This window comes from Gigantopelta aegis, chromosome 12 (genome assembly GCF_016097555.1).
Source record: "Gigantopelta aegis isolate Gae_Host chromosome 12, Gae_host_genome, whole genome shotgun sequence".
NCBI lineage: Eukaryota > Metazoa > Mollusca > Gastropoda > Neomphalida > Peltospiridae > Gigantopelta > Gigantopelta aegis.
The window spans coordinates 19655719-19670608 of record NC_054710.1 but is presented as its reverse complement, the minus strand read 5'-3'; the positions used below and the strand labels follow the sequence as shown (position 1 = coordinate 19670608).

At 38.5% G+C, this 14890-nt stretch overlaps 1 protein-coding gene across 1 annotated transcript in view; it reads left to right on the top strand.

The window, feature by feature from the left end:
- The first annotated feature begins 27 nt into the window (after positions 1 to 27).
- The window catches only part of LOC121386468 (electron transfer flavoprotein subunit beta-like), a 28806-nt gene continuing 13943 nt past the window's right edge, over positions 28 to 14890 (top strand). The window contains exons 1-5 of the mRNA XM_041517376.1: positions 28 to 166; positions 2429 to 2587; positions 3966 to 4124; positions 12543 to 12605; positions 14720 to 14878. Of these exons, the coding sequence (XP_041373310.1) occupies positions 107 to 166; positions 2429 to 2587; positions 3966 to 4124; positions 12543 to 12605; positions 14720 to 14878 (600 nt within the window). The 5' untranslated portion in view covers positions 28 to 106. The remainder of the gene's footprint in view (positions 167 to 2428; positions 2588 to 3965; positions 4125 to 12542; positions 12606 to 14719; positions 14879 to 14890) is intronic.

The window sequence follows — 14890 nt, the reverse complement described above, 5'->3', positions numbered from 1 at the left end:
TAGGCGTAGCACGATTAAATTGTCGGTATAGTGTGGCAAGTTGGCCAAAGGTCGTTTAGTAATTTTTAATATTTGTTACAGCGGGTTTATTTTAATAGTGCAAGCCATGTCTGCTTCATTAAGAGTACTTGTCGGATGCAAAAGAGTCATTGATTATGCCGTTAAGGTATGACACTTAAGACAAAGATATATTTTGGTTTTCTAGTTAATCTTGTAGTCTAAGCCGTCGTCGACTTATCTGTTTTCGTGGGACACATGATATCGTGTGTTCCGATTATCGTCATCGTGTAAATAAAGTACACGAACCACCTCGATGAACTCATGTTTTGTTTCTTCATGTTAAACAGTGCTCAACAACTGGTAATACCAGTGATATATCAAATTCCTGGATATACATGGTTGTGTAAGTGCTCTAGGATGTATCATGTAGCTCAAGTGACAGTGTCCACTTAGCTCAAGTCGCCTCCAGTTTTCCCCTTTTTGATATTGGGAAAGAGTTTCGGGAAAAATATCCGCCCGGTCCCCCCTTCCCCTAACCCTAACCCTAACCTTAACTCTAACCCCAACCCTAGCCCTAACCCCAGCCCTAACCCCAACCCTAACCCTAACCTTAACCCTAACCCTAACCCTCAACCCTAACTAAAAATAATAATGGAGGGGACCAGGCGGATATTATACCGAGTTCCGAACGTTCCAGCATGTATGCTAATACATGTACTATCACTAACCCTAACCCTAAACCTAAGCTTGAATGAACTGAATGCTGGAACGATCGGAACTCTTGCCATTTCCTTTAACAAATTTGATTGTGACGTTTGTCATAGAATAATATCAACAACGCCATCAGTATATATAGTGTTTTCCCTAGCTTGTTTTAGCATGGTGCAGCACCATGTCTCAATAGTCTAGCACCATCTTGCCTCAATCAGCACCATGCTGCCCTGAGATTAAACAAGCCTTTTTCAGTAATTAATTCTAAAATTGCCTTTATAAAACACCCAAAAAGGTATTATTAATTAATAAAACATGCCTTTTATATCTTTTGCCATTCATTTATTAAAGCAAGCACATAAATTACATTAATGTTTATTTTAATTAATTTTTAAATTTATTTTTAATGAAAAACAAGTACCCTGAAAATGGTTAAAATGCCCCAAAAGTGTTTGGTCTACCATGCTTTGCCTAATTTCTAGGGAAATCACTATATTATAATAATAACCCACTTGAACTAGGTCTGCAAACTGGAGTAACATGCTATCTCTACATCGCCAGAGTTACAGCATGCATTGTTTACTTTTCCCTTTCAAGTTTCTGGCACAGGAAATAAGTCTAATGACATGCGTGTTTTGATTGTTTGGACACGTCAAGTGTTAGTTAATTGCTCACATATGTTTTAGGCTAAGAACTTTGAAATCACCAATCGCGACGACGGGTTAATCTCAATCAAATAAACCCCAGTCATGCTTTGAATTTCAGTGTTTGTTTCATTTACCTAAATTGTTTTCTAATTTAACACTTTTTACATATGGTTATCGGCAACCAGGAAAACAATTTACTTTAACGGTAACTGCACAGGCAATGACTTGGCTTGGCCTATTACGTGTAGCGGTTTGGATAATGCGTCACAGCTGCCGATACAAGATAATACCTTTTTTGTTCATCAATTAACAATGGATTAGATGCTGCCATTATATTCTTTTGATATCGGTCTGACACGGGATGATGTACTGTATTTGAGCAATTGGCATCACCGTTCCTGGCGACATAACTAGTAGGCCCTAAATGTATAACCCACTACCAAATAAACTGAACCATCAATTACCGTGTGTCACACTGTCGTACCCTCATTTAAATTTAATTATTTTGATAGTGGGTTTAGATACCGATCATGAGCTCAGTTATTTTCCCCCGGGGGGAGGGCAAAAGCGAAAACGGGACAATGACAATGGATCACACTTGACATGACAAAACTGAAAGTTCCAACATAATTTAAGTGTTTGTTTTATTTTACTGTTACATGTATACTCGTAAATGTGTAATCTTACAAAAATTAGATAAAAATCCAGTTACATGTCATTGTTCGAGATTAACGGTATCCCGGGGATACTAGAATTTAATTTTGGATACCAGACTTCAAGAACCTAGTATCCCACCGGGATACCATATAACACTAAATTCTCGGGTGGGATACCAAATTTTGAAATGTTAGTATCAACTAGGATACTGGCCAAAATTTTTAATCTCGAACACTGCATGTACCTATAATTGATCAAGAATTTGGGCTAGTGCTTTACCTTGGTGGGCTAGTGGTTTTCACAAACCCATGCACTAACCCTGTGGCTAGTGACTTTTCAAAATATTTGTCATACTCTGCTAGTGCCAATGTGTCTAGACGAACATTGATTTCTTTCCTTTTTTTTGTTTATAGGTTCGAGTAAAACCCGACAAGACCGGGGTTGTGACAGAGGGCGTGAAACACAGCATGAACCCATTCGACGAGATCGCCATTGAGGAGGCAGTTAGAATGAAAGAGAAGAAACTTGTCAGCGAAATTCTAGTGGTTTCATGTGGACCTCCCCAGTGTCAGGTATACATACATATAGACTTGTCCTGTTGGTGTCAGTCTTGTCCGTGGTATGTGCTATCCTGTGTGGGATGCTGCATATAAAAGATTCCTTGCTGCTAATAAGAAAGAGTAGCCAATTGTGTGGTGGCAGTGGGTTTCTTCTCTTTATGATCTGTGTGCATGGTCCTTGGTTAACTGTACATGTATGTCAGACACCATTATAATCATAATTTAAATGTGTGTCATTAAATAAAACATTTCTTTCATTCCTTTTCTTTACGATCATACAGGGCTAGCTCGGCGTGAGCTAAATATTTCGCCAAATTATTTATTAAACTTCAAAAATTGCAGAAACCGACAGTTATTTTCTTTAAAATGTCAGTTATTACATTAAATTATTTCGCCAAATTAAAATAAAATTCGCAAATGGCAAATTTGGCGAGTGCCAGAGCTAGCCCTGATCATATAAAATTATATGTGGGTTTTTTTTTATGTACATTTTTTATTTATTATTATATTGTCTCACTAGCTAACCCTGAAGGGTTAACTGACCAAAGTAATTATTTTTTGGTTTAAAAAATGATGGTTCTCCTGAGTATCAGGCGACTCTAGAACATGGCTGAGTGAGGAGGGAGGGTCATATCAAATTGAACTGGGGTAATGTCCAGACAACCTGAATGACCGTTCACCTCTTATTATTAAGCTTGAAATACTAGCAAGAGCCACGGCGGTGAAAAATAAACATGTTATTTTGATAAAGCACTTGCCTGGTGTGGGATCAATACCCGTCAGTGTTACTATTTCTCATTCCATGACTGGAGTATCAAAGGCTGTGGTATGTGCTATCCTGTCTGTGGGATAGTGCATATACATATATATAAAAGATCCCTTGCTACTAATGGAAAAATGTTTCCTCTCTAAGAATAGGGGTGAGACATAGCCCAGTGGTAAAGCGCTCGCTTGATGCATGGTCGGTTTGGGATCGATCCCCGTCAGTGGGCCCATTGGGCTATTTCTCGCTCCAGCCAGTGCACCACGACTGGTACATCAAAGGCTGTCATATGTGCTATCCTGTCTATGGGATGGTGCATATAAAAGATCCCTTGCTGCAAATCGAAAAGAGTAGCCCATGAAGTGGCGACAGCGGGTTTCCTCTCTCAATATCTGTGTGGTCCTTAACCATATGTCTGATGCCATATAACCGTAAATAAAATGTGTTGAGTGTGTCATTAAATAAAACATTTCCTTCCTTCCTCTCTAAGATTATACATCAAAATTACCAAATATTTGACATCCAATAGTAAATGAATAATAACTAAATGTGCTCGAGTGGTGTCGTTAAATAAAACAAATGTTTTTATTTTGATGACAATGTTGGACCTGTTCTGTTTGTCTGCAGGAGACACTAAGGACGGCCATGGCAATGGGAGCTGATCGTGCGATTCATGTGGAGATAGATGCAAAGGAGTTTGAGAAGGTTCAGCCACTTCACATTGCCAAGATCCTTGCAAAAATTGCACAGGAGGAAAAGACTGACATCGTGCTTGTTGGAAAACAGGTACACAGTGTCTGTCTCGTGTGTCATCCATCTTTCGTACAATACTTGTCTCAGAATATTTTATCACACATCTTTGTCACACCTCACATACTTCATTCCAACCTGTGCACCACAACTGGACAAAGGCCATGGTACATGTGTATGTGCTTTCCTATCTGTGGGAAAGTGCATATAAAAGATCCCATGCTGCATTAGAAAAAATGTAGCGGCTTTTATTCAATGACTACATGTCATAATTACCAATTATGTTTGACATTCAGTAGCCGGTGATTAATTAATCAGTGTGCTCCAATGGTGTCATTAAACAAAACAAACTTTCACACCTCATATACATGTATAGATCTCACAATGTGACACATCTGTCTCACACCTCATATACATGTATATCTCACAATGCACAAATCTGTCTTGCTTCTCACACGTCTCACATGTCACATATCTCTCACAATATGACACGTCTCGCATTTCACATATATCTCACAATGTCACACACCTGTCTCACAATGTCACATATCTCTCACATATTATACATTTCACATCTCACATATATATCACAATGTCACAGTCCTTGGCTTTTGAAAAACAAAGGTGAGTGAAAAATCGCACACCTCAAAATGCTAAGGCGAGTGAAAAATCACGCTCATCAAAATGCTAAGACGAGTGAAAACCAAGCATTATTAATTTATGAAGTAATTGGTACATATAAATGCAGAGACATATAATGCAAAAATGAACCAATAAACCAATAATGTTTTCTTCTAAATTTGTTGTTTGGTTCATTAGTGTATTCTGACTTCTTTTCCCTTTCAGGAATGGAGTTGTAATTTATTAAAAAGTTTTAGGAGCAGTACTATAGAAATATAATTATGACATGTAAACACTGATGCAGACAATTTGATTGTTTAATTACAATATGTATTATTCAGATAATTTGATGCACACAATTATATATATAAAACAGACTCACTTCGTACCGTCGAAATATTCCGGTTTACATAGAGGACCGGTTTAGACAGAGTTCATCCAGAGTTATGGTTCTTGAATGATCGACAACTCGCGATTAACAATGACATTTGAACCCATGGATGGTTGGGAAAGACAGTCATACAAGTCAGACTTGCAATCGATTATTTCAGACATAAAAAATATACCAAAAGGGACATTCCTGAGTTCGCTGCAATTTTTAAGATGTTATCCACTGACAGAGACTTTAATGATTGTATATTTCTGCATAAAATATTAGTGGCTGCATATTAAACGTGTTTCTGGTCGTTCTAATATTTGTACTAGGTTAAATTTCATTTTATTTCCTAAAACATTATATTTGTATGTATGAAATTATTTGAATACAAAATCCAGATCTAATGGCCTACCGCAATAAGAGTAAACTTCTCACGAGTGTGATTACATTTTGTATTTGATCTAGTAACGGTGTCCCTGATTACTTGGCAATTGACTATCATTGTTCAACTAATTAAGCAGCCCGTCGTTCAGTCAAATCCCAATCCGGTGTACATAGAGGTAATTAATGCATGAACAGTTCTTTCATTCTTGATTTTTGATCCGGAGTAGACAGAGTACGGATTAGGCAGAGATTTATACCTAAGAGATAAACGTAGCTGGACGGGGCTTTAGAAATGGACCAGTTTACGCAGAGATCCGGATTACACAGAATCCAGTTTAGACAGAGTCCACTGTATATACCTTTTCAGTGTTAGATGGTTTGATGAACGTGCAGCTAAACATATATAGGAATCAACTTGTCTTGAATTTCATTATTATGTACAATGAATAGGATTAGGTTAGTTAGGATGGGAAAACCCCACTGGTTCCGAGGAGGTGGTTCATGTACTAAAACCCAAGCATCTCAGGTGTGCACTACCGACTCATATTATTAAAACCTTTTTTTAAATAACTCGTGAAACGTAGGCATACAATTACTTCAATTGTTAGTGTTGGTCGGGACATTGACATTCACGGGGCATTTTTAATTCAACAATTATGCAACCAGTCTCCCTCCCTCAGCATTTTGTAACACACCATTTGACCTACCGCTACAAGTTATGAACGGCTCTGACAGCATTACGTTATTGATCTAGAATGGCCCCAATGTTGTTGATACAAAAAATATACAAATTCTGACAAAATCTGTCATTACAAAGGATTTTATTCCAAATGTGGGATGCCATAATAAAGATAAATAAAAAACCCCATAATTTTATCAATGCATAATAAGTTGTCAAATGTTCGTGCAGAATTCCAAGAGTAAAAATAATCTGACCCTGATAGCTCTGATTGGTCAATATGCCACAGAGCGCATCAAATCATGTTCCAGTCACATGGTCTATGACTTTCTAACGAACGACTGGCCTCGGTGGCGTCGTGGTTAGGCCATCGGTCAACAGGCTGGTAGGTACTGGGTTCGCATCCCAGTCGAGGCATGGGATTTTTAATCCAGATACCGACTCCAAACCCTGAGTGAGTGCTCCGCAAGGCTCAATGGGTAGGTGTAAACCACTTGCACCGACCAGTGATCCATAACTGGTTCAACAAAGGCCATGGTCTGTGCTATCCTGCCTGTGGGAAGCGCAAATAAAAGATCCCTGCTGCCTGTTGTAAAAGAGTAGCCTATTTGGTGATAGCGGGTTTCCTCTAAAAACAGTGTCAGAATGACCATATGTTTGACATCCAATAGCCGATGATAAGATTAAAAAATCAATGTGCTCTAGTGGCGTCGTTAAATAAAACAAACTTTACTTTTCTGACGAACGAAACAAATTAAATAGTCGGCAATGATCATTGATTACTGTTACTATAGTGTGTACATATATATATATATATATATATACATACATAATAACATATGCATATTCATTAATCTTTGGCTGAAATACAAATATTTAAATGAAGTTTTATTTGATTTTTTTTAAAAGATAAAACAAAAAATAATAGACGTAAAAAAAAATACCTAGGCTTATTCCTACATACATATTATCATTTCTTTTCCTTCTTTTTATTATTTTGTCGAAATTTCATTTCTTCAGTTTTTTTAAAGAAAGTGTAAAATTACACGATTGCCATTTTCAGGACCTCATGTAAGCTTTGTTGGCTAACAGTTATGAACTAATCGTTATGAACTAATCGGGACAATTTTACAGACTTCGCTGATATTTAGAGGAAGAAAAAAAGAAAGGAAGAAAAAGTCTAAAATCATTTAAAAGGCGATATTTGCCAAATAGTGTTTAAAAAAAAAATCATAGTGGCGTTTGTATATTTTTATCTTGAATCATGAACGCGAAACGATAAACATCAGAACATGAAAGAAAAAATATTTTATTACATTGTCATTGACCAGCGAACAAAATACAAATTGTATATATTTTACAAAATGGAATAAATAATATTTTTTAAAAGGAACAAAAGTTATGAATTTTAACTCCCATATATTTATCAGGCTGCAAAATAACCGGGTTCGCATCGCAAAAAGTGATGCAAAATCTTGCGATCATGATGCAATATTGTAACAATGACTAGCAGTTTGCGATGCATGTTTTTTGTAACCATATTGATCTTTGAATTGAGATCACGAGAGAAGAACGCACTTAGGGGTGTCGATTTTCCGTGATCGCAGCCAAGATAACTGATTCGCCAATGATAAACATTTTTAAAATTTATCTCAGTGTACAACCTTCTCGCATGTGTTAGTATTTCAAATAGAAAATACTGTCTGAATACGTGGAGGATGTTTGACGTTTTAACAAGAACAGTGACGTAACATACTAGTTGCTACGTCATCGTGGTAACCTAATTTGCAAGCAGCTATGACCGTGTACACTGATATTGTAGCCTACCGTGCACGCAAATATATTATGTTCACGAATTAAATATACCGCGAAAATTGCGAACATGCTGATAGCTCCGCAAATTTAATTACGTGTTAACTTATTTCCGATTTAGCTTTGAATAATGCCTATAGATACAAAACACATAGCGCATCGCATGCACTTTATTTTTATCGTCAAATTACCTGCCATGTGGTTTTATACTACAAGTGACATTCGGTGCTATGCATGATGTGCTTTCAGCGATAGCCAGTAGTCAAAAATGTCTGATAATTATTTTGACCGGTTGTCGATGTGGTCGTTCGGTTTAACTTGTTGCGTAAAAAACAGTCAGGCAAACATTAGCGACAAACGGCTGGCTGAACTTAAGTCTGGTATCTCGTGACTACGAGATTTCAGTTTGTTGTTTTTACACTGATTATTCTTATATTCGATACATACTTGTGGCTTTCGTTATTTGTAAACCTGAATGCAACCTATGAATACTACTAATAAATAGTATTTGGTCTAGTTTGTGATTTTTCAAGTTTTCTGCATCATGTATTATCAGACATACATGCGGACAAGACTAACGGCACACGGACCGCATAGCGAGAATGTCTCGAGTATAATTATATCGTATGTGAAACTGTCATTGAAAGGAGTTCAGTTGATATTGGTCGTTTTTATTTTATTATTGGCAAAAACTATCGTGAAAATGTAAAATGAAAGCTTGATCGCGAATTATTTTAACCGCGAAAATGTAAGCGTATACATACGGTATTATCGACTAATTAACAGCTTGGCGTTTTTAATTTCGAATTGCCTCGGCAAATAATGTTCCGCTAAAATATGTATATATACTCTTCAAAAAAAGAAACGCAAAAGGGTACAAATGGGTTATAACTCCGATTTTATGTTTCCTACCGGTTCATGCTTTGTGAATATAAGGTCATTGCATGTCCCAAACACATTCCCACGGTTACATTCGATAAAACGCAGCTACTGTACAATAAAGTTCCAAAATGTGAATATTCGCAAAAACGCAGCCACGTGCAAACCATGTCACCACTGCACGTGCGTTGTCTGCACGTGCAACATGAACACCGACAGTATAAAAGTGCAGGGTGTTCGCTTGCCTGGCCTCTGTATCTGGCCGACAGTTGACAATCCAGGACATGCCACGTCTCAGTGAACCGCAGAGAAACAATGCCATCGGCCGACTAGACGCAGGCGAATCCAGAACGGCCGTTGCCAGGGCATTCCATGTGTCCCCAAGCACCATCTCCAGACTGTGGGACCGTTACCAGCAACATGGATCAACACGTGACCTCCCTAGATCCGGTCGACCACGGGTCACTACCCCCGGGCAGGACCACTACATCCGGGTACGCCACCTTCGGGAACGATTGACTACTGCCACCTCCACAGCCACAGCAATACCAGGTTTGCGCAGGATATCCGACCAGACCGTACGGAACCGCCTACGTGAGGTAGGAATTCGTGCCAGACGTCCAGTTCGAGGTGTCATCTTAACACCACAACACCGTCGACTCCGACTGCAGTGGTGCCAGATTCATCGACAATGGCCTCAACTGCGATGGAGACAGGTGTGGTTCAGTGACGAGTCCCGATTTCTGCTCCGACGTCATGATGGAAGATGTCGCGTGTATAGGCGTCGTGGTGAACGTTATGCGGCAAACTGCATGCAGGAAGTGGACAGATTCGGCGGGGATAGTGTCATGGTGTGGGCAGCCATCTCACACACTGGCAGAACTGATCTGGTCCACGTGCAGGGCAACCTGAATGCACAGGGCTACATTGACCAGATCCTCCGGCCACACATCGTTCCAGTTATGGTCAACGCCAACGCAGTGTTCCAACATGACAACGCCAGGCCTCACACAGCACGTCTCACAACGGCTTTCCTACAGAACAACAACATTAATGTCCTTCCTTGGCCATCGATATCACCGGATTTGAACCCAATTGAGCATCTATGGGATGAGTTGGACCGACGCCTCCGACAGCGACAACCACAGCCCCAGACCCTGCCCGAGCTGGCAGCAGCCTTGCAGGCCGAGTGGGCCACCATCCCCCGGGACGTCATCCGTACTCTGGTTGCTTCAATGGGCAGGCGGTGCCAGGCAGTTGTCAACACACGCGGAGGCCACACCCGGTATTGACTCCAGATGACCTTGACCTTGGTGGTGTGTCCTATCACTTACTCACAATGGACTAGAGTGAATTGTGAACAATCCTGCAACATTTGGTAATTATCGGACTCACCATTCAATAATTAAATCAATTCTCCAAATGTTACGACAATGTGGTTTTGCGTTTCTTCTTTTGAAGAGTATATATCGTTTAAGAATTGTCAGTTTTCATAACAAAAATGAACACCGAATACGTTGGAATGATCAGCCAAATGAGGAATTTTTCTCGGGCTTCAATCACACTTTGGATCAGACATACAAATCAACTCTGGAAAGACTAAAAAATCACTTTGAACAAGTTAGATGACCAAGCTGCTTAGCATAACCATTGACAAATATTATTCAGAAATATGTTGTACTATAAAAATTAAACCCTGACATTTCTATGCTATTTTCTATATAGCCAAAAAAAACCCAAAGTGAGATTCTTTGGGTGTGTGTGTGTGGAAGGGGGGGGGGGGGGGCAACTGCCCCCCTTGACCTCCGGAGGATACGGCCTTGTAAACAAGTGACAGTGATGACCCTTCACATGTACTGTTCTGTACTTGTTTTATTTTGGGGTAAGCAGCCCACAATACAGATACATGTATAAGAAATATGCAATATTATTGAAAAGAATGTGTTTTATTCATGTTTACTCATTTTATTAAAGTGCTAATCAAATTCCAATAGTTGCTAATCAATTCTCCATCCAGTAGGAAAAATTGCTCATCAAAATTTTAAAAACAAACTGCACCCTATTTATAAAAAGTACGAGTATTCAGTACTGTGTCCTGAAAATTAATAAAAGATGACACCGTTGAAGCATTTGACAGCTTGAGCTAGCACACGATAAGACAAAACAATTAATAACGCTGTTGCTGATTGGATGACATTTGACCTCTACTGGCTCTAGAGATAGCGGGTCTAGCTCTTACTTGTAAAAAACAAAACAAAAAATGTGGAAAGCTTTTTTTTTACATTTTAAAGTCCTTTATAATTATAGGATACACTACATTGAACATTTATAGATTATTTCAGTATATTTTATGCTATTTCAAGCAATTTGTATGTCACAAAAGCCTCTTGCCTCAGACTTCACCCAACAGAGCTCTGTACAGGTGTTAATTGTTACCAGTCGTAAACTCTGGGTCCTTTGTTTTAATTGGAGTGTAATACCTCGATAGCTTTCTCACCAAGAATGGTGTTATTGTTAACATCTGTTTAATCTCATGACCAGCTCATGTAGGGCCGACTTTTGGCAGACTTAAAAATCACAGATGTCTGAAACACCAGTCGTATTGACAACTGTTTATTTATTTATTTAGTCAAAAGTGGGACCGGCAAACACATGTTTTTAAAAAATAATTTCGGCCTCGGAGATCCAGAATCGGCTCCAGACCGGGGAAAAATTGCTTTTCCCCACCCCTGGTTCTCGTATCAGCTACATACGGTAAATAGTGGCAATCAATATACAAAATTATTTTACGTGTGCTGTTTGTTAAGTGTAACATGCATTATTTTTCACACTCACTTAAAAAGCAAGGTCTTATGTCATACATCTATCTCTCACAATGTCTTACAATTTAATAGGCATACATTTTACAACAAAAATTAACAACAAAATCATTGTTTAGCATATATATCCAGTACATATATTAGAACTAATTACACAGTCATGTAAAAAAACCAAACACCTGTACTAACAGTTCATTATATTGCCATCACTTCACTCCAAAACTAGTCCGTGACTAAACTAATATAATCATTTCATGGATGTTGCTATGATAAGTAGGACAATAATATATAATTAGGTGGTGGTGTTGTTTTTTCAGTGAAAAATACAACAAAATTTGAACATTATAAATAGTCCTAATACTAATCTAGATGTACTGTTAGAATAGAGATAATAAACCTTTTTGGGTTTGTTTTGTTGTCTTAAATCATTATAGTTAACAATGAAACGCAGTGATATGATCCCCTAACTGGTTATCAGCTGCCTGTTAGGGGTGGGACGTAGCCCAGCAATAAAGTGTCTGATCTGCAGTCTAGTACTGTATAGGATCGATCCCTATTGGTGGGCCCATTGGGCCATTTTTCATTCCAGCCAGTGTTCCACAACTTGCGTATCAATGGCTGTGGTATGTACATGTAGCCCATGACATAGCATCAGTGGGTTTACTCTCATCTGTCTGGTCGTAAACCATATGCCTGACGCCAGGACTGTAATTAAAATGTTTCGAGTGTGTTGTTAAATAAAACCTTCCTTCTTTCTGTTATGTGTTGTTTATGTGTTATTTACATTGTTTTGTTTATGTGTTAAAAATTTATATTGTGTTGTTTATGTGTTATTTACATTGTGTTTATGTGTTATTTATATTGTGTTGTTTTTGTGTTTTCAGGCAATTGACGATGATTGTAATCAAACAGGACAGATGACAGCCGCCATTCTAGACTGGCCTCAGGTAACATAGAGCTTGTGGAACTAAGATATTATGGTATTCACTATTACCCGAGTACTCTGACAATAAGAGAGCTAGATGGACATTTGGACAGTTATCACGCTCTCTATCTGTCAAAGACCAATCTGACCTGTCAGTGTGCCTATTGGGCTCTTTCTCGTCCCAGCCAGTGCACCACAACTGATATTTTGAAGGCTGTGGTATGTGCTATCCTGTCTGCGGGATGGTGCACATACATGTAAAAGATCCCTTGCTACTAATGGAAAAATGTAGCGGGTTTCCTCTCTAAGACTACATGTATATGTCAAAATTACCAAATGTTTAACATTAATAATTCAATGTGCTCTAGTGGTGTCGTTAAAACAAACCAGAGACCAGTCTATATCAATATTGCACAATCTCTGCCTACCAAGCGGTATTCAAAGATTCCCGTTCAGTATCCTGAGTACTCTGATGGTTAGAGAGCTGGACGGACATTTGGACAGTTATCAACACTCTTTATAACAGTCAGAGACCAGTCTATATCAATATCGTGCAATCTCTGCCTACCAAGCAGTATTCAAAGATTCCCGTTCAGTATCCTGAGTACACTGATGGTTAGAGAGCTGGACGGACATTTGGACAGTTATCAACACTCTTTATAACAGTCAGAGACCAGTCTATATCAATATCGTGCAATCTCTGCCTACCAAGCAGTATTCAAAGATTCCCGTTCAGTATCCTGAGTACTCTGATGGTTAGAGAGCTGGACGGACATTTGGACAGTTATCAACACTCTTTATAACAGTCAGAGACCAGTCTATATCAATATCGTGCAATCTCTGCCTATCAAATGATAGTCAAAGATTCCCGCTCTAATACAACAACAATCCTATGTTAAATACTTCTACATCGATCATTTTCGAGCTCCCTTATTTTTATTTTGTCGGATATTAATCACTAATACACACACTACAGAAATAAAGTCGACAGTACCCCCTTTCTATAATGTTCCGGTTATATATGTATTTGCTCATGGGTGTATTAATAATTAGTGATTAATGTGTGAAATAGTTTTTTATCAGGGAGCTAGACAATGATCAAAGTAAAGATATTTAATGTCAAACATAGGATTGTTGTTATATTAGAGCGGGATCTTTGATTACCATTTGTCCAAATGTCTGTCTAGCTTTCTTACTGTCCGAGTACTCCGGCAATCCATTATATTGATCTTGGTTGAAATTTGTGAATACTCAGAATACTCCAGCAATCCATCATATTGATCTTGGTTGAACTTGTTGAATACTCAGAGTACTCCGGCAATCCATCATATTGAACTTGTTGAATACTCCGAGTACTCCGGCAATCCATCATATTGATCTTGGTTGAACTTGATCTTGGTTGAACTTGTTGAATACTCAGAGTACTCCGGCAATCCATCATATTGAACTTGTTGAATACTCCGAGTACTCTGGCAATCCATTATATTGATGTTGGTTGAACTTGTTGAATCTTGCGATTAAAAACATGGCTTAGAGAAAACCACCTCTGTAATGTTTTATTCTAGTAACAACATACTCAAAGTAATGTTACAGAGCTAAAGCTGAACAAATAGAGATTTATTTTAAATCAACATATAAAGCATGAAGATATATATGGTATCATTGTCCATGTAATTAATGTATATATTTATGTTATTTTGTATATAAATGTATATTATGCTCATATGTGGGTGTAAAGCAAATAAATTAATATTCTTATTCTTTTTTAAATGAAAGGACTCGCCCCCTCCTCCACCAAAATTGATAACTGTGTGATGTTGTCAAATTGGCTTTTAATAATGGTAGTACCAAATAAGATGTCATTCATTTTGATTTAAACTAGGTTCAAGCACACTGTCCTGGGCACAAACCTCAGCAATGTGGACTGTCTGTCCAGAACAGTGGGTTAGTGAGAGAGAAGTCGGTGTAGTGGCCTTACACCAGCAGGTGAAGCTAGTACCTACCGGCCTTAAGTCGGATGGCTTAAGTCACCACACTGACCAGTATAAGATATCTGGCAAAATATCACTTCTTCTGGAAGTTAGGCAACAGGTGTTTTGAATGCTGCATGTATACATGTACACGTGTATCTTTCAGGGAACATTCGCTTCTAAGGTGGAGAAGACCGGGGAGGGCCTGACGGTCACAAGGGAAGTGGATGGGGGACTTGAGACGATCAAACTCAAACTTCCCGCTGTCCTTTCCTCCGACCTGCGACTTAACGAGCCTCGCTACGCCACACTCCCCAACATCATGGTGAGTTTACAA